Raw genomic sequence first — 22920 nt, forward strand, 5'->3', positions numbered from 1 at the left:
ATCTGGAATGAATTTTAGATCTTTAAGTCCATCTCATGAAAAATGGGAGCAAAAACAAAAGTGTTGCGTTTATATTTTTGTTGAGTGTATATATATATACATATATATATATATATATATATATATATACGTATATATGTATGTGTATATATATATATATACACGTATATATATATATATATATATGGTTCACTTCCACTTCCTGCTTCTCAGTATGTGCAGTATATACACACACGCACGCACGCACGCACGCACGCACGCACACATACTATATATATATATATACACACACACACACACACACACACACACACACACACACACACACACACACACACACACACACACACATACTGAGAAGCAGGAAGTGGAAGTGAACCATCCCACATATTACTCTTCGGTGTTTGAAACCAGGAAGTGAAACCCAAACCGCCGTGGATGAGTCTGGAACAACACGGGCCGGTATCGTTGGACGTTGGAGCACAATCCCCGCTGTGCGGACGGACTTTGCTTCCAGAAGACGTCGGCCGCCTCCGGAATGATTATGGAGCTCGTGCAGTGTTCCGACGGTTCCACCGGAGCAGGTAGGTAGCCGGTAGCGTAGCCGGTAGCCGCACAAGTGGTGCTGCACCATGCCGTCAGACGTGGAGTACAGCCCGGTGGGAGAGGGGCTGGGGATGCGGGACTTCTGGCTGTATGTGTGGCTTCGGAGGGCGGCGGTGATAGCGGCTCATGTCACCGGTCTGGGCCTGACCCTCATCATCTCCTTGCTGTCCAGACCCGGAACTAGTGAGTGGACTTTGTGGTGTTCTTCTATATTCTCCTTTAGTTATGCAAGGTGTAATGCACCTTTAATATTACTCTGACATGTACTGCTGAATTCGTTTAATATTTCATATATATTCCGAGTAGCAAATATTAACTGATACTACAGACCTGTTACAGACCAGCGGCGGGACCCACTGATACTACAGACCTGTTACAGACCAGCGGCGGGACCCACTGAGACTACAGACCTGTGGCGGGACCCACTGAGACTACAGACCTGTTACAGACCAGCGGGACCCACTGAGCCTACAGACCTGCTACAGACCAGCGGTGGGACCCAGACTACAGACCTGTTACAGACCAGCGGTGGGACCCAGACTACAGACCTGTTACAGACCAGCGGTGGGACCCACTGAGACTACAGACCTGTTACAGACCAGCGGTGGGACCCAGACTACAGACCACTCAAACTGACTGGAAGAAGGGGATTTGAATGGGATGTTTGCACCATGTGCCAAAAAGTCACTGTCTGCCTTTTCTCAGTCAAGAAGGCACCAAACTCTAAATGTATTTGACATTTCAGCGACATATATGACCTTCTTCCAATACAGATTCATGTTTCCACCAGTGAAGTATCCCTTAACTGTTAATGAACATGGATTTTTCAAATAACAATTTTTCCATCTCATAATCTAATTATAGATGCACACTCCTCATGTTGAGGACCTCTGCATGATATCTGGAAGATAAACATCTTGATAATAAACAACCCCAAATTATCATCAAGTTAATTTCCATTGTAATTTAGTGTGATTCAGTTGGTGTGAAATCTGCTACTTCATCAGATCCTGAACATGATAGTAATTTAGGTCATTTCATTTTGGAAACGGGATGGAAACAAAGTCAGCCCTCCTCGGAAGCAGTTAGTCATGTGATCACTCCACAGTTAGCATGGATGAACTTCTGTATGTTTCCTTTAGGACGGATGCTTACTGCTGTTTCTCTGTTCCAGGTCTGTTTTCTTGGCATCCAGTGTGTATGTCTGTTGCAGTAAGTTTGCACTTCACCATCTCCATCTCTGACACACACACACACACACACACACACACACACACACACACACACACACACAGAGAGAGAAAGGCCCTCTCATTGTTCTCTTGTGGTTTCTAGTAGCTACAATGAGTCCGTCCTACCTCCTCTTCATGGATTCTGCCATGTTGCACCGCCAAGTTTCCACCAGGATGTCACCAGTTAACCTGTTTCCGTCCTGCTTGTTCAGGTCAAATGTTTATACATATTTATACATAATGTACAGCGATCAGAAAACAAGCTGAATGACAGGCAGGGTTCATCCAAGACACTAAATAAAGTAACTATCCTTAAAAACAGCAACACAAACATCATATTCATCACCACAAATTATTATGTGATGATATTAAGGTGTGTTTTTCTTGTGGATTTTATAAACTAAAGAAGAAACCTACCAAAGCAAAATTAGCAATGAAGACAGTATATTAAAAAAAGTGGCATTGATATGGGAAATCTCAATATTTGGGTCCTATGATGTGGCAGCGTGACAGAAATGACATAATATACTAAACCATTTGATTCTTGCCGAGTTGAAGTCACAGGGGACTCCCCCAAGTACGGGTTGTTAATCCTCTGAATGCACATGTACTTATAAGAAGACACATGCCGATATGGGCAAATCACACTGTAACCTCTCATCGCTTCCATAACTATTGTCCATAGGGGAGAAACCTTTCTTCTGTTCTGGTGGGTTCCCCTTTGTGAAAACATGTTGACCTGACAAAGATCCAGCCGGATGGAAACGTTGTCCACAAATACAAGACAATAAATACATCGTAGCGTGAAGTAGTGTGCAGATGTTCCCTTTTCACAAATAATATTGCTATGAAAGGAAAAGGCCCGATTATGACATTACAATTTGAATTTATTGTCTTTTATTTCCTTCTTAGTTGAACTTATAAGGACGTATTAATGTCATTGACTGATGTAGATGATGTTCAGTTTCTTCCTACCTGCTTCACACACACACTCCCTACCTGCTTCACACACACACGCTCCCTGATCACACAGAAAAGAAACCTCTCGTCTCTCCTTGCAGTACTGCCTGTGTATGACTGAAGGCATCCTCCTCTTCTCCACTGAAGGGTCGCCCTTCTGCTTCAAGTCCCGGAAGGGTAAAGTCCGTCTCCACTGGTTCTGCCAGGCTCTGGTCCTGATAGCTGCGGCCACCGGGCTGGGCTTCATGCTGGCCAGCAAGACGGTGTCGGAGCTGCCCCACCTGGTCAGCTGGCACAGCTGGGTGGGCATGTGCACGCTGGCCGCCACCGCGCTCCAAGCGGCGTGCGGCGTCTGCGTGATGTTCCCCAAGCTGCTGCGTCTGTCCTCCTCTCCGCTGAAGCTCAAGCTGAAGCTGTACCACGCCACCTGCGGCCTGGTGGTCTACCTGCTCGCCACGGTGACCGTGGTGTCGGCCATGTTCTCAGACTGGTTCCAGGCTTCGGTGAAAGGGGTGGCCTGGTGGGCCTTCCTCTTGCTGCCCCTCTTCCCTGCTCTGGTGGTGATGAACCAGATCCCTAACGCCTACCTGCCCCGCAAGAAGATCACCAGCTAAGAAGCAGATGTATTCTCTCAGTTAGCATCTTGGATTGTACTCGGAGGCCCAGAGAATCAGACGGAAGCAGTAGTATATTCAACATGATCCCAGGTTTACTAAAATAGCACCTCTCTAATCATCGGACCACTGCAGCTGTGTCCTAGTTCATCCCTCAAAGGACCACGTGAAAGACCACGGAGGTCTATGGTCTGCGTCACTTTTGCCACTCCCATCACCTAGCAACCAGCCGTGGTTCAGAAGAAGGAGCCTAGACTGAGAGTTTATTCTGCTGCTGGTCCGCTGATGGACGCCATGTTGATTTCAATCCTATTGTCACTGGCGTGCAATGACTCCTGTGATGAGTTTGGTCATGAAGGATCCACCAGTCGGATCCTCTGAATCTGCGTTTCTTGGCTGGATTTGAAGCAGTCTCTGAAAGGGGACGGCCTCGTCTCGGCAGCAGTCTGTCTTCTACTGGCTTGGGACCCGGTTTATGTGTCACATTGACCCCCTTCACACACGGTCCAAGGACACTAGTGGACTGGAGGATCCCACGGTCTTTGTTGTTGCTTACTGGAGCCAGAGATCCCAACTTGGCAAAGGGTGCTCATAAATAAATAATTCAGTAGCTGCAAGCTGAATGATTTATTTGTGTACAGATTATTTTATTTGTCCACTCAGGTGAATGTGTAGCAGCAGAGTATAGCAGCTGCGTTTTAGTGTGGGAATAAGACGGGATGTCAGAGCCGTTGACATTGTTCTTGCTTCTGTTGGACGTTAGGATGCAGAGAGGACTAGATGAGGAACGTCCATCCTCACTCTGATCACACCGGAGGAAGCAACTTCAACTTTTGCATCTTTGATGTCCTCAAGCTGTGACTCCTTCTCAAATAAGGAAAACAAAAACATTTATCATTCATCTAATAACTCTATGCACACTATATAGCTTACCAGAACACGCATGGAACAGGACGGGGATCGTCATTCTGACAAACTCCTGAATCCTGCAGGGGGCGCTGATGGACACCTCCTGGGGACGGTTTCCACAAACATGCCTCAAACGTGTGGCGGCCTCCAGACTGCCTGAAGGGATGTGCTGTTAGTGTGAGGAGGACACATCTTCAGCCATGAAGCTGCTGTGGATGATTACGTACCAGCCTGTGAATTTAATTTATTTATTTATTCATTTATGTCATGTTGGTGTTGTGTCTGTCTTGCTTACAGGTGGAGGAAGATGAAGCATTGTAGCATTAAAGGTCTAACCATCGATATGTTTTCCCACATTAAAACCGAATGAAATGAGGACTCGGGAGGTTGAGCAGATCTGGACAGACAGGATGTAGTGGACTTCAGGTGGATGAATGTGAATGCTGCTGTCTGCTGGGTGTGTAACTAAGCAGCTGTTTGCTAACACTAGCCATAGTGTTGTGGGCTGCTTCTGTTTCCAAGCTTCTTACTACAAATAAGACCCTACATTATTGTTTGAGATTTGTTAACGTTTATTAAGCATCATCATTGGTGTTAGGACATGGTTTCCTTGACGAGTCCTCATTTGACTATTTCTGATTATTTATGTTGGTGTTTTCTGTCTTTAAAGTGGGAGTTTGTTACTCATGTTCTTTGTGTTTTGTTTGCTTTGGTGATTCATGGGAACAATGAATGTGAGCCTTTGTCTCCGAGGCCAGAAGCACAGAAGTCCCAGCTAACGCTAATTAAAGCAATCCCAGTTCAGTCCACTCAGTATCTCAATATCCATCCAACCAGTCTATCACAGGGAGACATGTAGAGACAGACAGGTAACCAGTCTATCACAGGGAGACATGTAGAGACAGACAGGTAACCAGTCTATCACAGGGCTGACATGTAGAGACAGACAGGTAACCAGTCTATCACAGGGATGACATGTAGAGACAGACAGGTAACCAGTCTATCACAGGGCTAACATGTAGAGACAGACAGGTAACCAGTCTATCACAGGGAGACATGTAGAGACAGACAGGTAACCAGTCTATCACAGGCATACATGTAGAGACAGACAGGTAACCAGTCTATCACAGGGCTGACATGTAGAGACAGACAGGTAACCAGTCTATCACAGGGCTGACATGTAGAGACAGACAGGTAACCAGTCTATCACAGGGCTGACATGTAGAGACAGACAGGTAACCAGTCTATCACAGGGAGACATGTAGAGACAGACAGGTAACCAGTCTATCACAGGGCTGACATGTAGAGACAGACAGGTAACCAGTCTATCACAGGGATACATGTAGAGACAGACAGGTAACCAGTCTATCACAGGGATACATGTAGAAACAGACAGGTAACCAGTCTATCACAGGGAGACATGTAGAGACAGACAGGTAACCAGTCTATCACAGGGATACATGTAGAGACAGACAGGTAACCAGTCTATCACAGGGATACATGTAGAGACAGACAGGTAACCAGTCTATCACAGGGAGACATGTAGAGACAGACAGGTAACCAGACTATCACAGGGCCGACATGTAGAGACAGACAGGTAACCAGAATATCACAGGGCCGACATGTAGAGACAGACAGGTAACCAGATTATAATTCATAGACATCTATTACACAGATTGTATCCGTCAAACTGCAGTTATCAATGAGGTCATGATGTTTTTATAGTACTTGTAGGATTTGTTCATAGTGAGCTGTAGTTCCATCTGTGACCAGGATGTTATGCAGCGTACCACCATGAACCCAGACACCGTAGACCCCGACAGTGCAGGCTCATTCAGGTCCCCAGCAGGTGGTTTCTTTCAGGACTACCAGAGACCCTGGACAGACAGATGGACGTGGACCACTGCTGGATGTACGGATCCTCACCCTCCTGGTCTCCTTCACCACCAGGCAGCTTATGCAAATAGACGGATCCTAAAACAAATCCTTTGATGGTCTTTAGACTGCGAGCAGTGGCATCCACTGAGAGATCATTTAGCACGTCAGATGAGGAATGGCTTAAAGCTGCAATAAATACATAAATAGTACACCTTCCAAAGGGTTTATATTTCACTCCATTAAAATCAAGGTTCTACTGATAGGGGATTTGTTTAACTTCCTGGCTGCTCGGGTGAGCAGCTTTTACTCCAGCTAGCATGAAAACTGCAATAAATGTAGCAAATAACACTTAAGATCAGGTTGAAATCATAATTCCAGATTGTTTGGTTTTGTTTTAGATCCTACTGAGCACAAGTCAAATAATGTATTCCATGTTCATGTGCTACTCAGGTCTTTGCTGTACGAGTTTGAGGCGACAACCATCTCAGCTCTACGTTTGTGTTGATCCGATCTTTGCTAGCTGTAAACTTTCTGTAATAAACAAAATAACTACATTTGAATTTGTATATTTTGCTTTTCAGTTCTGAGACAAGAGCAGCAAATATGGATTAATCCACCACTGAAAATAGAAAATAGAAATTGCATATTGTATCAAAATGTGCTGCTTAAGAAACCGGTCAATAATAATGGCCTTTAGTGACATGATGTATGTGTACAATGCTAAGCCATTAAAATAATAATTTTTGACGGATTCATATTTATAGAACATAATTTTATTCTATATTGGCATTTCTACATCACAATTTCACAACATAACATTTCATACATTTTTATGAAATTTTTATTTAAATGTATTATTTATAAGTTGTATTCATGTTAATGAATATTTTTGGAAGAAAGAACTTTGGGATCAAAATCATTTCAGGGACCCTCTGCAGTAAATCAAGACCCCCTAGGGGTCCCGGACCCCCTGTTCAACATCTCTGCTTTAAAAACAAAAACATTTGTGACACGTTTTAAAGATTTACGTCTTCAGAGGAACCAATGGGCGACATATTTGTAGGCCAACCCCGGCCGTTAGCATCGCACTGGCTCCCTCAGCAAAAAAAAACCTGGACAAGTTTCCCTTTGGATTTTGAATCATTGCAGAAAAGTGTGTTCAGCAAGATCCCCCACAAAGAACACCACTTGAATGAACTTTGAAGCGTGAATGCAACCAGCAGAAGTGAACAGCTTGCTACGCTAATCAACAGACTCGGCCACGAGTGAGAGGCATCGTCTCGTTTAGCAAATTTTTCTTTAAAAAAAAATATTTTTAGGTCATGTAAAAGCTTCAGAATAGTTGTTTACGACATGTTTTATGTTGTAGAACACAATGTTAAAATCTCTGGAGGTTGTGTTGAACTCTGACCTATTTCAGACATCTCACCAAAAACCCAATGCCTTCAACATGAGGGAACAGGAAGTGCAGAATGCTGACTCAGCTCTCTACACGCTGTTGCTTTTAGTCTTTTAATGGGATTTGTTGAAGGGAAAAAGTGCAGCAAAACCTCTCCTTCCATGAACACTTTCAAAGTATCACAGTGTTAGTAGGCAAGTTGTGGGTAAAAACCTTTCCTTCACCCAGCTCGGGGCCTGGTGGGACTCCCCGGATGCAGCTGGTGGGCAGTAGTGGTGTAGTGGAGGGCTTTGCACGCAGGTAAATGGTTGTTTACACTCTATGCATGGGAGAGTAGCAGGCAGGCCGATTTCCGGTTTCACTGGTCCGGTCCAGTGTACGGGGCCAAACCGGTGTGATTCATGCAAACGGTTGGAACCGCATTTGTCTTTATGACACGTTGAAAATTACAAACATCAGCAGCCTGTGCCGACGGCGTCACGGCACCAAATCCAGCTCATCTTGCATTAGTAATAAGCAGCAATAATGACAAGTGATTGAAATAATATTCTGTTTATTTATAACGGACTTACTCTCTTGCTTCTGTGAAAACGGCTCAACGTTTCACTCGGGAAGCTGCTGTGGCAAGTGCGACACCTAGTGGTTAAAGTCAGTATACCGGTCGGTCCGGTGTTTGGCCGAATACCAAACCGGTTTGAAAATGTTTAAAGCGGCCTAAGCCTGGAGAGAAGACCCTAACTTTCTCAGGTAATACATACATCTCATCTCAACCACTACACCACTGGGTGTAAGTCTGTATCTCCCACGGTCTCGAACATCTCCTCCCCTTCCACCATCTGGACCAGTCCGACCTTGCCCTGACACAACTGTGAAGATGAAGTGGAGACCGATGAGGCAGCATGACAGAGGTCAGGCTTGTTTTTCTGCCTCTGTGCTTAACTTCCTGTGCTCTCTGGACACGACCCTGACACGCCATCCTGGTTTTGTACAAACTAAAGTCAGTACATTTATTAAAACTGCATAACAGCTCTACCACAGAAGAGATGATCACAACGAGTCCCTAGCTTGTGAGTTTCTGTCCGTTCAGCCTGTGTTGTAGTTGTTAATGATCAGAGGTCAAGACAACCATTACACTGCTCAGGGTGATCCTCCATGGGTCAAAAGTTCATGGTTAAGAGTCAGGAAGTGACGGTTTGTCTGCACAGATGAAGGTGACGGAGCTGTTCAGCAGGTCGTACATGTTGACCTCCACCACCTCCGCCGATGGTTCTCCTTCTCTTCCTCCTGCCAGAGCCACCAACACCTGCTGGGCAGCCGCCAGCTGAGCCTGCTCCTCAGAGATGGTGGACGGTGCTCCTTCACTGCCTGCTGCAGACACCTGATTGGACAGGGAAGTCACATGGTCTAAATGTTCATTCATGTTCAAAGGTGAAACCGCACCGCTCTGTTGGTTGGAATGTTCAGTGTCTCCGTTATAAGAATTTTGTATAACCTCATGATTTTAGTGTTCTTTGTTTAGGTTAAGGCCTTAAGGGTTTTGCTAGTTTTACGACTGACATCTTCGTCGACCTAGGAAGTCCCATGTCTTAGGAGGCTCATGTCTTAAAGCATGTGTTGACCTGTTTATGACTTTAGTATCCCCACCGATGACCTAAAAGGCCCTAAATCCATCATTAAAGCAGCTAATTGTTCATTGATCAGGGGCTTTGTGCACATGATGTCTTGCATCATCTGGATAGGAACAGCTGTGTGGGAGCTGTCTTCCTGGATCTTAAAAGGGCCTTTGACACCGTTGACCACCGAGTACTGTTAACTAAGCTGTCAAAATTTAATTTTTCTACACAGGCCCTCAATTGGTTTAGATCATATCTTGCAGATAGAAAGCTGAGTGTGGTGGTCAGCGATGTCAAATCCCCTTACCTGGACTGTCCAGTAGGGGTCCCTCAAGGTTCCATACTTGGACCTATTTTGTTTTAATTTTACATTAATGATTTCTTTGATGTCTGTAAGGGTGTAAATGCAGAGTTGTACGCGGATGATGCGGTGATTTTCACCCCTGCGAAAAACACAAAAGAGGCTGCTCAAATACTCACGACAGCAATGGCTCATGTTCAGGGCTGGCTCACTGATTCATGTCTTTCTTTAAATGTTAAAAAAAGTGTCTGTATGTATTTTGCTAAAAGGCCGCCAAATACTGATCATTCTGGTGTCTTTCTGGGAGGGGAGGAGCTCGCTTTGGTGAGCGAGTTCAGATACTTGGGAGTTATTCTGGACTCAACACTCTCATTCTGGAAAAAACATCAAAAAAGTGTCTAACTCTGTCAAATACAACCTGGCAAATTTCAAACAGATTAGGAATTCATTAACCAGCAGTGCAGCTTTGATGTTTTTACATTGTATGATCTTCTCACATATAGACTACTGCTTAACGAGCTGGTCACTGGCATGTACGACAGCACTCAAAACAATAGACTCTCTCTATAAAAGAGCCCTAAAGACTCTGGATAAAAAACCCTTCTCCTACTACATCTGCAAGACTCTTAAAAATTTTTTTTTTAAGTTTCCATAATTTTAAAACATTTAGATTTGCTTGTTGTGTGTATAAAAGTCTCCATGGTCTTGCTCCACCACCACTGAATGAATTCATAAAGAAAAGGACTCTGGAAGGTCTGAGCACCAGGGCTTGTGTTAGAGGAGACTGAGATCCCCCACAGGCGCACTGCATTTGGGAAGAATGTGTTGTCTGTTGTAGGGGGGGAAATCTGGAATAGTCTTCCCTCTACAATAAGGGAACGCCCCACATATTCCTCTTTTAAAGGACAACTGAAACAGTGGCTTAAATCAAATCAAAAGTGCGACCACTGACTCGACTTGAATCAAATTACACATTACTTTTTATTTCATTGTTATATCCTGTCTGGGTCTGGTGTCCTTCTGAGTATGTAATGTATTGCGCTGTGTCTTGTCTCTTCTATTCGTATTTTATTTATTTATTTAGTAGGGACTACGGATGCAAATTAGCATCTTTGCTATAATCCGGCATATTTACAGAGATATGTAATTATCGATGTTCATTAATGTACACTGTCCCTATCCAAACATAAAGCATTGACATTGACATCTCCTGAACCCTTTAAAAGACTCAAGTCACAACACTGATTTGAGCACTTCCTCTGTAGCATCCTCATACGTTGTTGCATTGTAACTGCTCCTCTTGGCCAAGATTAAAGTCCGACATAGACTTACTTCTCTGTCTCTGATGTCCTCCTTGGGTGAATTTGTCCGTTCACAAACAAATTCTTTTAACAGTCTCACTCCAATCAGTGATTACAGAGCAGAACAGAGTCAAACCCTACAAAGTCAACCACAGTCAAACATCCGGTTTAACTCACAGAAATAAAACAGCAGTAGAAGGGACGTTCCTTTTCAAATCAACATAGTAGGATGGCCAGAGTGGCGGCCATTTTTATCTGCATCTTTTATCTCCAGTGACCATTGTAGCAGGCCACAACAAAGACTAAATCCCCATTTTAATTTGCACCAGTCACATGACCACTGAAAAGAGTCCAATGCCCTTGCACTTCCGCTGGGTAAGTTCAGTGTTTAGTTCTACTTCATCGGGCTGCAGCTTCAACTAACTTTCATGATAGAATAATCATCTTTAATTAATAACTTGAGTCAAAGTTTGTATTTGTCAAAAATATTAACGAATGACGATAAATTGATTTCTTGGACTAACTGAATGTGAATGACAAATGACCAATAAAGTATTCATAATAAAGTATAAGTAATCAATTTATGTTATTAATAGTGTAATAACAGCCCTCAACTGACAAAAAGACAGCTGATTATTGAGACTAGACCCTTCAGAGCTCCTTACTGTGTGGGAGGTGGAGGCCTCCTGCTCCCCCTGAGCCTCCATGTGGCAGGAGAGCAGGTGCTCCTGCAGCTCCAGCTGGGAGGAGCAGACCAGCGAGCAGAGAGGGCAGCAGGACGTCTCGTCACTCTGGCTGACGTGCTGACTGCTGATGTGCTCCTGCATCTCCTCCTCGCCAGCCAACACAGCTGGGCAGAAGGGACAGCAGTCTGCCGATGCTGCCGAGCCTGGAGGACCGACACGCGTGATCATTTACAATGTCTTCAGTCACGGCAACGTAAGAAAACCCCGTCAAACCTGGATAGAGTTACCGTTGGGCGGTCCTACCTTGGTGCTCAGCTGCTTGGTGTTTGGCCACACTGGTGGCGCTGGGAAAGAACTTGAAGCAGACGTCGCACTGGACCAGGGTCTTGAGCTGCCGGGTGTGGTTAGCAAACACATCTGGGTGGTTGGTCCGGTTATGGTACCACAGGCCAGACAGTTGCTATGGCAACAGAGGGAGCGCAACACATTACATTAAATAACATTTAAAGACTATCACACCTCACAGGTGGGAAGCAGAACGACCACCTCATCCTACCTGGTAAGACTTGTTGCAGATGTCACAGCTGAAGGGCTTGGCTCCAGTGTGTGTGCCCTTGTGTTTGTCCAGCAGGGCGGCGCTGGTGAACATCTTGTTACAGGTGGGACACTTGTGGAACTCCTTCGGGTGGAACTCCTGGATGTGCTGGCGATGCTCCTCCAACGAGGAGAAGCTAAGACAACACTTCTGACAGTCATGAGGCTCAGACAAATCTGACGGAGCGGGAGCAAATTATAACACAATCGTTTAAAATACAGAGTTCATCTTTGCTAATGTCAGTACACAGAGATGGAGGCATGAATGTAGGTGTGTGTTCTTACTGTGGAAAGTGTGCAGGTGGACCGTGAGGCCGCTGGCCTGGCTGTAACCTTTGCCACATTCTCGGCACACATAAGGCCGATCACCAGTGTGTGTTCGCACGTGGCGCGTCAGCTCAATGGACTGGGCGAAGACGGACTTACAGTATTGACACACGTACATCTTTCCTAAACGCAGGAAAAGACACGTTGATACTGCATCACTGAACTGACAATGGACATCACAACGTAAAGGTCAGACATCATCAGTGACACGCTTCAACTTGGCTTGGGCCAGTTTCAACCGGTCCGATAAGAAGACCAGACCGAACCGGTGATACCGACTTTTCCCACTAGGCGTCGCATTTGCCACAGCAGACCCTCCTGATTTGTTTTTTTTACACAGAAGATCACGCCATAATCACAGAAAGGAGAGTCAAAAATATGGCGTGATGTACGTTTATAAATAGCTTTGCTCTGCGGCGTAACGGAGCAACGGCGTCTCTTTTTACAAAAGCTTGACACGGCGTCGGAACTACAATTAGCCGTGGCTTCAAAACAACTGTGAAAGGTGAACTTTTGCTCGTGTTGCATATATACACAACTCTTCAACGGCAGATGTTGCTGCATCATATACGTGTTGCTGCGTACACCCGCGGCCTCGTTTTTACCTTCTTCGGATAGACATTCTCAGCTTGTTAAATGCTCCGGTAACGCGTCGCCTAGCAACACGTCTTTAAAATGTCAACGTAAACAAACTAAAGGTACGATGGGCATCTCCCACCTCCACTGAAACGTGATCTCTCGCTCAGCAGCGGGTCGGCCGCTCATCACCGGCCAACTCGACACTCGCTGATTCGTTTATACATAAACACAATATTATGTTAATCACTCAACATTATCGCTGCTTATTACTAATAAAAGACACGTTGGATTTAGTGCCTTGACGCCATCGGCACAGGTCACGGATGTTTTTAATTTTCCAGAATGTGTCATAAGTACAAATGCCGGTTCATCTGGTTTGCGTAAATTAAACCGGTTTAGCCCATACACCGAACCGGACCGGTGAAACCGGATATCGGCCCAACCCTAGCTTCAACCACATTTGGAACATGGAAAACGCCACTCACATCACTGTTGGTGGAACCTCTTTAGAAATACTTATTTTCAGTTTTATACTTCAACAGTTCAACAACCACAAACTGACATGTTGTTGATGTGTAAAATTATCTTTTGACAAACAACACATGTGGAATTCATGAACAATTAAAACGATCGTCTCTCACCGTTGACTACCGTATCTATCAGAATATCAGAATGATATGGACACATCACGACAATGTTCAACCCAACAAATAAAACCATGAACGTTACGTGTTTGTGTGTGTGTTACCCTCAGAGTGCTTCTTCTTGGTGTGGTATGCGAGTGCAGCAGCCACACTGAAGCTCATGTCACAGTGTTTGCAGTGGTATGGTTTCTCGCCCGTGTGCAGCCTCATGTGGTTCTTCAGAGACGAGTTGGCGCCGAACTTTGCACCACAGTCCTCACAAGCGAACGGCTTCTCTTCAAAGTGCTCGGTGCGCTTGTGGTAAATCATGCCTGACATCCAAGGGAGAGCGAACAGAAACATTACCATGAGGTTCATAGAGAGACTTGCAACAAACATCTTTTCCATTTGATAATGTAAAACCATGATAAGTAAATAAACAACTTAGTGCCATTTCATTGCTTCACCTGAAAAACATCCTTGTGTTCAACTTGATGGAACAGCCACATCCACATTTAACAATCAGTTTGTTCGATGAGACAGTCATACATGTTTCAGTAAAGGGTCAGAGAGCATTTCCATATTGACCCAAATATAAGACTATGCTTTTCTGGAAATTAAATTAAAAAGTGGAAGTTGTATTCTATTTAAGGACTACACATGCATGCATTCACCATAGCAGATATTCTATTTGAATGGAGCCAAGTATCCTTCATGTACCATTTTACTGTTACAAGTTAGGAAGTGTTGCATTATGGGTTGTTTATGGTCTTAATTTTGATCGGCTAGCCTAGCTGACATCATTTCATGTAGGACGGTCTTCTCTTTGAACGGTAACTGAGCTGTGGGGAAAAGGAGGGTCGTTTAATATTCAGGCCAATACGCTGTTTCACTTTTATGAATAATTACTTTAACCTTTGATGAAAACGAGGAGAGGCACTACTGTCTGTCACATACTGTAGCAAAGGCCAAGGATTCATGAGTGAGCCTACTGTTTCTACGGTTACATAACTGAAGCTTCATGACACTCACCGGCTCAGCTGACGGTAAAGATGATTTTTTTGGGCCTTTGTTAGATTTATAGGACTGATTGATAGGAAAGAGGGGGAGAGGAGGGTCGACACCCGAGCGAACCCTGAGCCTCTGTAGCAAGGACCCCAGTCCGGCACTAACCCAACACCCCAGGTAGCCAATCAGACGGAGCAGGAGCTTTACTACTTAAAGTGATTTATAACATTTTTATAAATGCTTGTATTATCAGGTCAACAAGTGTTGACAAGTGTTGACCTGATAATACAAGCAAGACAAGATAATACAAAAATTCAGCAAAACTTTCATACTCTCGCGTGAAACTTGCGTGACGGCATCGGCTGGGTAAACACGGAAGTAGCGTCTACACAGTGCTAGTGTTAGCAGCAGAGGATAGAAGCTATCAGGCAAGTGTTCTTTTAAATAAACTCCTGGTGTACGTACAAATTTAAAATGCCTCGTTTTGTGCGTACAGACCCTATGTGTACTACTGCAGAAGTTTGGTAACATTATTAGTGGGGTAATTTACGAGATATACCCTCTGTACCATCGTGCTATTACTAAGCCATTCGGCTGATAGCCCTATCTTGACCAATGCTGACCATCGCTAAAAATGCTTCCGAGGGGGTATTTGGCTGGATGTCATGGTGGAAATGACCTAGGGTGCATTTTACTCCGAACCATCGCTTTAACCACGCCCTTCCTGTTTTGATGGCGGTAGATGTGGGAGGAACGGACAGATGAAAAGTTGATATTAGTGCTTTTTAATTAGGATGAACTATGTTTTTCAGTATCTGGGTTTTTTTGTTTTTTTTCCCCTTCTCATCCAACAGCAACATCGAGAGCTTCACGTCTGCTTGGATCCACATTTGATCACGATCACGCTACACAGGATCATCAGCTGTTTGACTCCAAGCACTTTTGACGGTGTATGTTTCAGGCAATTCTCACCTGACGGGTGGGCGAAGGTTCGCCCACAGAGGTCGCAGGCCACCTTCTTCTTCTTCACCCGTGCGGCGCTGCGGTGAGCCTCGGCTCGATGGCGCTGCAGGGCCCGCTGGTTGGCCAGCTTCTCTGGGCACTCTGGGCACTGCTGCTCACACGCCTGGGACATGGGGCAGCGCTTCACATGGGCCAGCATCCGACACTTGTATGCGAAGCCCCTCTTACACCAGCGACAGGGGTAGGGCTTGGAGGGAGAGGAAGAGGAGGGAGGAGGGGAAGAAGAGAATGGTGGAGCATTGAGGAGTTCCTTGTCCTCTTCGGTCTCCTCCTTGGTGCTTTCCTCTCCCTCTGCCTCCTGCTTTTCTTCACTCATGGTGCCGTTCTGCTTTTCGGAGTCCACTTTTAAAGGTGGAGAAAAGAAAGGATTATCCAGCATGGCAGCAGTGTGCTTTATGGCTTTTGCTTTGTTAAAGTTGTTATTTGGAGATGCATGCAGAGAATGTATTCAAAGTGCATTTCTTTACCTCCAGTGAGGTTTCCTTCTGGCTGTAGGGCATTCCCCTCCACCTCTTCCAGCAGACAGAGGAGCGGTGTGGGGAAGGAGGAAGGAGCTTGGTGTTGAAGCGTCCGGAGCAGAGTGAGCAGCGAGGGCTCACTGAGCTGCCCCTCCTGCACTCTGCTCATCAGCTTCTGCAGCGCCGAGCTGGGCTCACTCGGCTCCTCACAGCACTGACACACAACCTGGTGGCAGCAGAAACATACCGGCCTTTTCCTCAGAACAGAGAGACACACCTTCATGTTCAACATCATGTTCTATTAAGAGACCTCCTTGTTTTCTGATCTGCTACTTTAATTTACTGTTAATCCTAACTATCCCTTCTTTCATGTCTACATCTCACTCTCTCTTCTCCAACAGGAATATTGCTTCCACTTCACCATGTTCATTGTTAAGCAACTGCAAATCACACCAGATCCTTCCAGCAGAGATGTTTCATATTAACAGGCTTGCAGCAGTTCTTCTAACCTGCCTCTCTGGCCTTTCCTACTGCTGTTTCTGTTTTGTTTTCAGAATAACGCTTTTTTAAATAAGGCTGCAGGTCGTTGAGACGGTTTAGTCAAAAGAGATAGATTTTATTATTATTATTTTCAAAAAATAAAAAATTGAAATAAAAACCCATGTGATGTGATCTGCAATTACACACATTGACCACACATGGTCCAGCCATATACTAGCTTTCACTTCGTCCCGTTTGTTTGCAAGTAAAAGCTTGTTATGGTTTTCAAGGCTGGAGCAACCTGTTACCTGTCTCTCTTGTTCGTCCAGGCTTCTCTGTGCTGCCTGGCTCAGCAGCTCGAGGACTGACGACATATTGGCGAGGAGCTCCACAAGCTGAGATGAACGTTCCAGAAAACCAGCAGCGGGCCCATTTGATTCCTCGGCTGCCGTTGAGGTGCATTCTTCTGCTACACTTCCTGAGGATTTGGCTTCTTCAGGCCCTGTGTATGCAGTCAGAAAGCTTTGTTATGTTGTGGGGTTGATGCATTGGATGGTATTCGGTTGTACAATTGTACCTAATAAACTGGTGTAATTATGCCTTCACACATCCACAGGACAGACCCAAGCAGCTGAAACTGACCTGAGGACTCCACACAGGTTCTTTTACACGCGGGTTCCTCTGCAGCTTCACCGTCTGTCTGACAGTCTTTGTTCCTCGGCTCAGCATTAAGCTCCGTCTTGTCTGAAGACAAGTCCTTGTTGGGTGAAGCTGAGCCTTCAGCGTTCATGCTTTGAGCATTGTTGATCACGGTGAGGCTTGCAGTCTGTGCAGAAAGGACTGGGACTGGGGGCTGCTGGCTCACGAGACTGGTGAGGACATTTTTGAAGCCCACAGCCACGTCGAACATCTGCAGGCTGTCTGCAGCGGCAACGATGCGGCTGACGTTGTGTTTCCCCAGAGGCAGCTTGCCAGTGTAGACCATGTCGAGTAGACAGCCAAACTCCTGCGAGGACACCATGGCCGTGTCGATGGAGATGGTGTCGGAGCCATCCAGGAGAGACCTAATGGAGATCAAGATCCTTTTATTGCTTTTACAACTATCCCACTATGAGTCATCTTTCCTTTTATGACTCTTTTGTCTATGAAATTCTATGATTAATATGAATTTGTTAAATGTATGAAAAACAAATAAACAGAAGTTCTGGCTGGTTGTTTTTTCAATACAGTTGGCAAAAGCAAGAGATCAGATAAATATAGATGAACTGTATGAAATAAAGTGAAGACTTTCCCCGACTGTTTTAACCTGGTAAAAAAAAACAAAAAAAAAGACAGGCCACACAACTTGAAATCTGTATGATAAGGACCATGCATTTAAATGACTTGGACTGGGTTACTACTAACACAGCTTTGAAAAGAAAAGGCTGCAGGGTCATTCCGTGTCATTTCATCAAATGCCTCCCACCTGACCATTTTAGAATGTCCTGAAAAAATTCGAGTACAAAGACACACTTGTTAATAGGACAAATCCAAAATATTAGGTCTCTACTGTCAACAGTTTTCTCATGAAACGTCATTGAATGAAGGGTAGTTTAGACGGTTTTTGGCATCATACTCTGAAAAGCCATTTTTAAACAGCAATATCTGGAAAACTATCTCACCTGTGGCCTTCAAATTTTCTACAGTGTATATCTGTTACTAATAGCCTCCAGACATTTAATATCAGGGGTGTAGCTCAATGATAACCTAGTATGGTAGGTACTTAAAATTAGGCTTTTTGAAATAAAGTAGTACATTTGAAGAGTGGCTGAGCTCCCATTTTTGCAGATAAAAGACTTCTATCACTTCTGCCTCTATCTCTGGTGTTAGCTTAAACATTCTACAAAATATGGTTTCTCTTGGATTATTAGTTTCACAGATATTAAGGCTCAAAAATGGAAGTTAACACATCTTTGCCCAACTTCAGAGTCATATTCCAAAAAACTGACAACACGTATCAGGTCCAAACTTACTTTTTTTGAAAGATCATATTCTTGTTAAAATCATATTAAAAAATCAGGAGGGTGTTTTGCCTCATTTTGTCGCAGTGATTTTTTTAAAATCCTGATATTGGTGGGGTTTTTGTGGCTGGTTTTGGTACTGCATGTCCTAACAGCCTACCAGTAAACATCACAGGAGGGCAATTCAAATGTGTTTTTTACCATTTACCAAAGACTTACATGTGCCTAAATGCTACTGATAAATTTAGCCTTATGAAAACATTAAAATGTAGCACAGTTGTAGTTACAGAGGCAATAAGTCCTTGAATGTGAGTTAAACATGGTGAAAGCAGCTTTTAATGTCTTAAACCATGAACAAAAATAGCATAATATTGAAGACTGTACATTTTGTCATACTTTAAGTATATAAATACCACAACCAAATCAAATAATAATCTTAATTTGAGCATAAGATTTTACATTACAGTACAAAAGTCTTCAAAGTTTGATATTGAATAACAGTTTGTCTCTATGCTCACTGTGAGGGACACATTTTTCATCTTTTAGATCCAATTCCTCCGTCACATTCATTAATTTGGCAGTCAGTTTAGAAATTGTCTAATGTACATCTCTGCTCTGCTCATCTTTTTTGATGGCATACATGTGCCCAGTTTCTGTAGAGGGAACGTCAAATCTTGCAATTCTATGCTGCAGTGGGACATTGCACATCTTCTCTTCTTGGCCAGTAGAAACTCTTGGCAGGGCCATGTGGGTGCATGAACTGAACCAGTACATCTTCATCTTGATCTGAAACATCTCTGATACTTCCTATCCACCATTTCTGATCATAACTCACATATTGTCTCATAGTGAGCATAGAGACAAACTGTTATTCAATATCAAACTTTGGAGACTTTTCTACTGTAATGTAAAATCTTTATGTTCAAATTAAGATTATTATTTGATTTAGTTGTGTAATTTATAAACTTAAAGTATGACAAAATGTACAGTCTTCAATATTATGCTATGTTTGTTCATAAGACATTAAAAGCTGCTTTCAGCATGTTCAACTCACATTCAAGGACTTATTGCCTCTGTAACTACAACTGTGCTACATTTTAATGTTTTCTTGAGGCTAAATTTATCAGTAGCATTTAGTCACATGTAAGTCTTTGGTAAATGGTAAAAAACACAATTGAATTGCCCTGCTGTGATGTTTACTTGTAGGATAATAAGACATGCAGTACCAAAAACGGCCACAAAACCCCACCAATATCAGGATTTTAAAAAATCACTGTGACAAATTGAGGCAAAACACCCTCCCAATTTTTAAATATGATTTTAACAAGAATATGATCTTTCAAAAAAAGTAAGTTTGGACCTGATACGTGTTGTCAGTTTTTTGGAATATGACTCTGAAGTTGGGCAAAGATGTGTTAACTTCCATTTTTGAGCCTTAATATCTGTGAAACTAATCATCTGAGAGAAACCATATTTAGTAGAATGTTTAAGCTAACACCAGAGATAGAGGCAGAAGTGATAGAAGTTTTTTATCTGCAAAAATGGGAGCTCAGCCACTCTTCAAATGTACTACTTTATTTCAAAAAGCCTAATTTTAAGTACCTACCATACTAGGTTATCATTGAGCTACACCCCTGATATTAAATGTCTGGAGGCTATTAGTAACAGATATACTCTGTAAAAATTTTGAAGGCCACAGGTGAGATAGTTTCCCAGATATTGCTGTTTAAAAATGGCTTTTCAGAGCATGATGCCAAAAACCGTCTAAACTACCCTTCATTCAATGATGTTTCATGAGAAAACTATTGACAGTAGAGACCTAATATTTTGGATTTGTCCTATTAATAAGTGTGTCTTTGTACTTTAATTTTTTCAGGACATTCTGAGATGGTCAGGTGGGAAGATTTTCAAAAATTTGATGAAATGACACGGAATGACCCTGCAGTCCCTTTTTCACTGCAAACAACTTGCAATCTGCCTTTGAAGACTCGACTTGTCCTGAAGGAGTTGAGATCTGACTCGAGTCTTGCTTCAACATCACTCGTCTCAAATGGCTTGAGACACAACACATCACTTGAAACTTATTTTGAGATTTGACTCTGATTTGCCCTCAAGAAGTTGACAATTGACTGGACTGACCAACCAAAAAAAGATCAATACCACTTTCAATACTGCGCAGTCAAGACAGACAGAGAGATTCTGCAATGTGTTGAACCAGACTGTGCAGGGGAACTGCTCTCCATGAATTGATTTAAATGTTATTTATCTCAGCAAGCTACACACGTTTTAATGGTAATAAGGGGATTCTTCAGGGTTGTCTGTACATGCACTTATATGGTTTATTATTGTACATTTAGAGGTCATTCTGACTCCGGATTTGCATATTGTTCATGAAGACAATATGAAACATGACAACCTGCCCTCAAATATGAACTGACTTGTCACTTGACAAAATAATCTTAAAGTCCACTTACCAGCTTTTTTTACACAAGCAATCAAGAACAGCTAGAAGTTCCAGAAAGAAAATGAACTGACCTTGAGTTGAGATTTTAAAGATTATTTCGTCAAACTACTATTTACTATTACTTTGAACGCATCGCCTCTAGTAGCTCTGAGGCTTTGCTTGGTAAACCCACTGTCATAAATCACCTGCAAACATCTGTCAAAGCCCCATGCTCACACTACCTGAAGAGCATGCTGGAGGCGGCCAGTACCAGTTTATGTGCGCGGTGAGGGTCGTCTCCCACCAGGATGGTGCAGTCACAGAAGTGGCCCTCCTTCCTCAGGGCCCACAGCTGCTGCATCAGCTGGCTGCTGTAGTTGGGCAGCTCCATCATCGTGTTGGACGGCGTAGAGGGGCTCACGGTCCCGCTCTCCTGTGTGGAGAGAGAGCATCGGGTCAGACGTTCACACGCACAGCAGAGGTTAAACCAGAGTGAACATGTCACACAGAAGCACTGCGTTGGTTTCACATCGTTCCTGATGCTTCCTGCTACCGGCGTCCATATACTATCGAGTCATGTACTACATTGAAACAATGCTTATGTATTGTATGTACATACTAATTACAGCGTGAATATTGTCATATGAATAATATTTTCCAAGCTAGCGTTGCTGTGCCGTGGCAACATTACGAAGCAGTGGTCCATATGTCCACATAACAGCCATGTTTGTTCGGGTTACATGTTTATGACACTGAGCGCTTCAAAATAACAGCCACACAAGCTAGCCGCCTCTAGCTCGCTTTAGCTACGCATGCTAATCTAATCTAAATATTACTATCGGCAGGCTGGTGGAAGTCAGTGGGCTACACAAGCAGTTACACTCTGAACACACCCCCGACCACTATCCCGCATGCAGCTTCCACCCAACGGACGTCTTTACCTTGAATAATTCAAACGTCCCGTCTCTTTATTTAAACTTCTTTGCTGAACAACGCTGTTCCGCGCAATAAAGCTTAGCCGTTTTGAAAATGGCGACGGGCGGTACGGCAAACAAATGGGTTCGTTTCCGGTAAAGGACAAGTCAACGTTCACTTCACGCTTTGAGACAAATGCCAAACAAATATGTGTTTTTTTAATCTACACCCCTCAGTGCGGGTAGCAGTTAAAAGAGCGCATCAGACCAATATTGTTAGCGTTACAATGTTCGGAAGGAAACAACCAGCCGAGTCGTCGTCATGCAGGCATGATGTGTGAAATCTGTCTGATGCTAACTCAGGCTACATTACACAGGATTGCATATCCTTGCTTTGGGTTCCTGCTCATATTAGTACGACGGCATATTAGGGCCAAGTATGAAAAAAAAAAAAAAAATACGGACCCGGGGGAGGGGGGTAATATTTCGAGAAAAAGGTCGCAGATTTATGAGATTAAAGTGACAATTTACGAGAAAACAAAGTCGCAGATTTACCAGATTAAAAAGTGGCAAATTTAAGAGAAAAAACTAGCAGATTTACATGTTTAAAAAGTGGCAAATTTGCGAGAAGAAATTTGCAGATTTACGAGTTTAAAAAATGTCAAATTTACGAGAAAAAAGTCGGAAAAATAGTGTTTTGTTTTTTTCAACCAACCTCAACAACCACAGACGCCGATGCTAACAACAGGCATTTATGCTAGCTAACTTCCCATGAATGTCGCTTCTATCTTTCTAATTAACCCATCCCAACGTGTGACAACACTTTGCTAAGGTCCTTAGGGTGATGGCTGTTGATGGTTATTGTTGGTTAATTTTACATGGGACAAATTGTCATTGAATGGGTGTTTGTTGATCGGGTGGTTTGGCTATGCTAGCGGTAGGTCATAGAGGAAGTAAACACGTAACTTGACC

General features: G+C 43.6%; 2 protein-coding genes across 5 annotated transcripts; one reads left to right on the top strand and one right to left on the bottom strand.

Moving 5' to 3' along the window:
* Positions 1-422: 422 nt before the first annotated feature.
* cyb561d1 (cytochrome b561 family, member D1) lies at positions 423-6835 on the top strand. 2 transcript variants are annotated; one of them, XR_014598240.1, is made up of 4 exons: positions 423-789; positions 1781-1818; positions 2900-6060; positions 6145-6835. XR_014598240.1 is itself a non-coding variant. In XM_084025897.1 (3 exons), the coding sequence occupies exons 1-3, from the start codon at positions 633-635 to the stop codon at positions 3410-3412; spliced, it is 708 nt and encodes a 235-aa protein (XP_083882023.1). In that variant the 5' UTR covers positions 423-632; the 3' UTR covers positions 3413-6834. The 2 variants fall into 2 exon arrangements, 1 of the variants encoding a protein (XP_083882023.1); XM_084025897.1 differs by having other exon boundaries at positions 2900-6834.
* A 200-nt stretch (positions 6836-7035) lies between these two features.
* Positions 7036-22109, bottom strand: zbtb40 (zinc finger and BTB domain containing 40). 3 transcript variants are annotated; one of them, XM_084025538.1, is made up of 12 exons: positions 21976-22109; positions 21277-21467; positions 17234-17655; positions 16900-17093; positions 16121-16337; positions 15603-15995; positions 13748-13954; positions 12379-12543; positions 12056-12270; positions 11803-11959; positions 11479-11702; positions 7036-8976 (listed from the first exon to the last, which is right to left on the bottom strand). In XM_084025538.1, exons 2-12 carry the CDS (start codon positions 21426-21428, stop codon positions 8770-8772), a joined length of 2553 nt encoding a protein of 850 aa, XP_083881664.1. In that variant the 5' UTR covers positions 21429-21467; positions 21976-22109; the 3' UTR covers positions 7036-8769. The 3 variants fall into 3 exon arrangements, with proteins under 3 accessions (XP_083881664.1, XP_083881665.1, XP_083881666.1); XM_084025539.1 differs by lacking the exon at positions 21976-22109 and having other exon boundaries at positions 21277-21962; XM_084025540.1 differs by lacking the exon at positions 21976-22109 and having other exon boundaries at positions 21306-21441.
* Positions 22110-22920: the final 811 nt, after the last annotated feature.

Source organism: Eutrigla gurnardus, assembly GCF_963514095.1.
Source record: "Eutrigla gurnardus genome assembly, chromosome: 2".
Classification (NCBI taxonomy): Eukaryota; Metazoa; Chordata; class Actinopteri; order Perciformes; family Triglidae; genus Eutrigla; species Eutrigla gurnardus.

Coding starts and splice junctions, on each gene's coding strand:
- cyb561d1 (XM_084025897.1), top strand. CDS start 633: ATGCCGTCAGACGTGGAGTACAGCCCGGTGGGAGAGGGGCTGGGGATG. Junction 790..1,780: donor GCTGTCCAGACCCGGAACTA/GTGAGTGGACTT, acceptor TCTCTGTTCCAG/GTCTGTTTTCTTGGCATCCA. Junction 1,819..2,899: donor CAGTGTGTATGTCTGTTGCA/GTAAGTTTGCAC, acceptor CTCTCCTTGCAG/TACTGCCTGTGTATGACTGA.
- zbtb40 (XM_084025538.1), bottom strand. CDS start 21,428: ATGATGGAGCTGCCCAACTACAGCAGCCAGCTGATGCAGCAGCTGTGG. Junction 13,955..15,602: donor AACCTTCGCCCACCCGTCAG/GTGAGAATTGCC, acceptor CTTGGATGTCAG/GCATGATTTACCACAAGCGC. Junction 12,544..13,747: donor CAAGAAGAAGCACTCTGAGG/GTAACACACACA, acceptor TCCTGCGTTTAG/GAAAGATGTACGTGTGTCAA.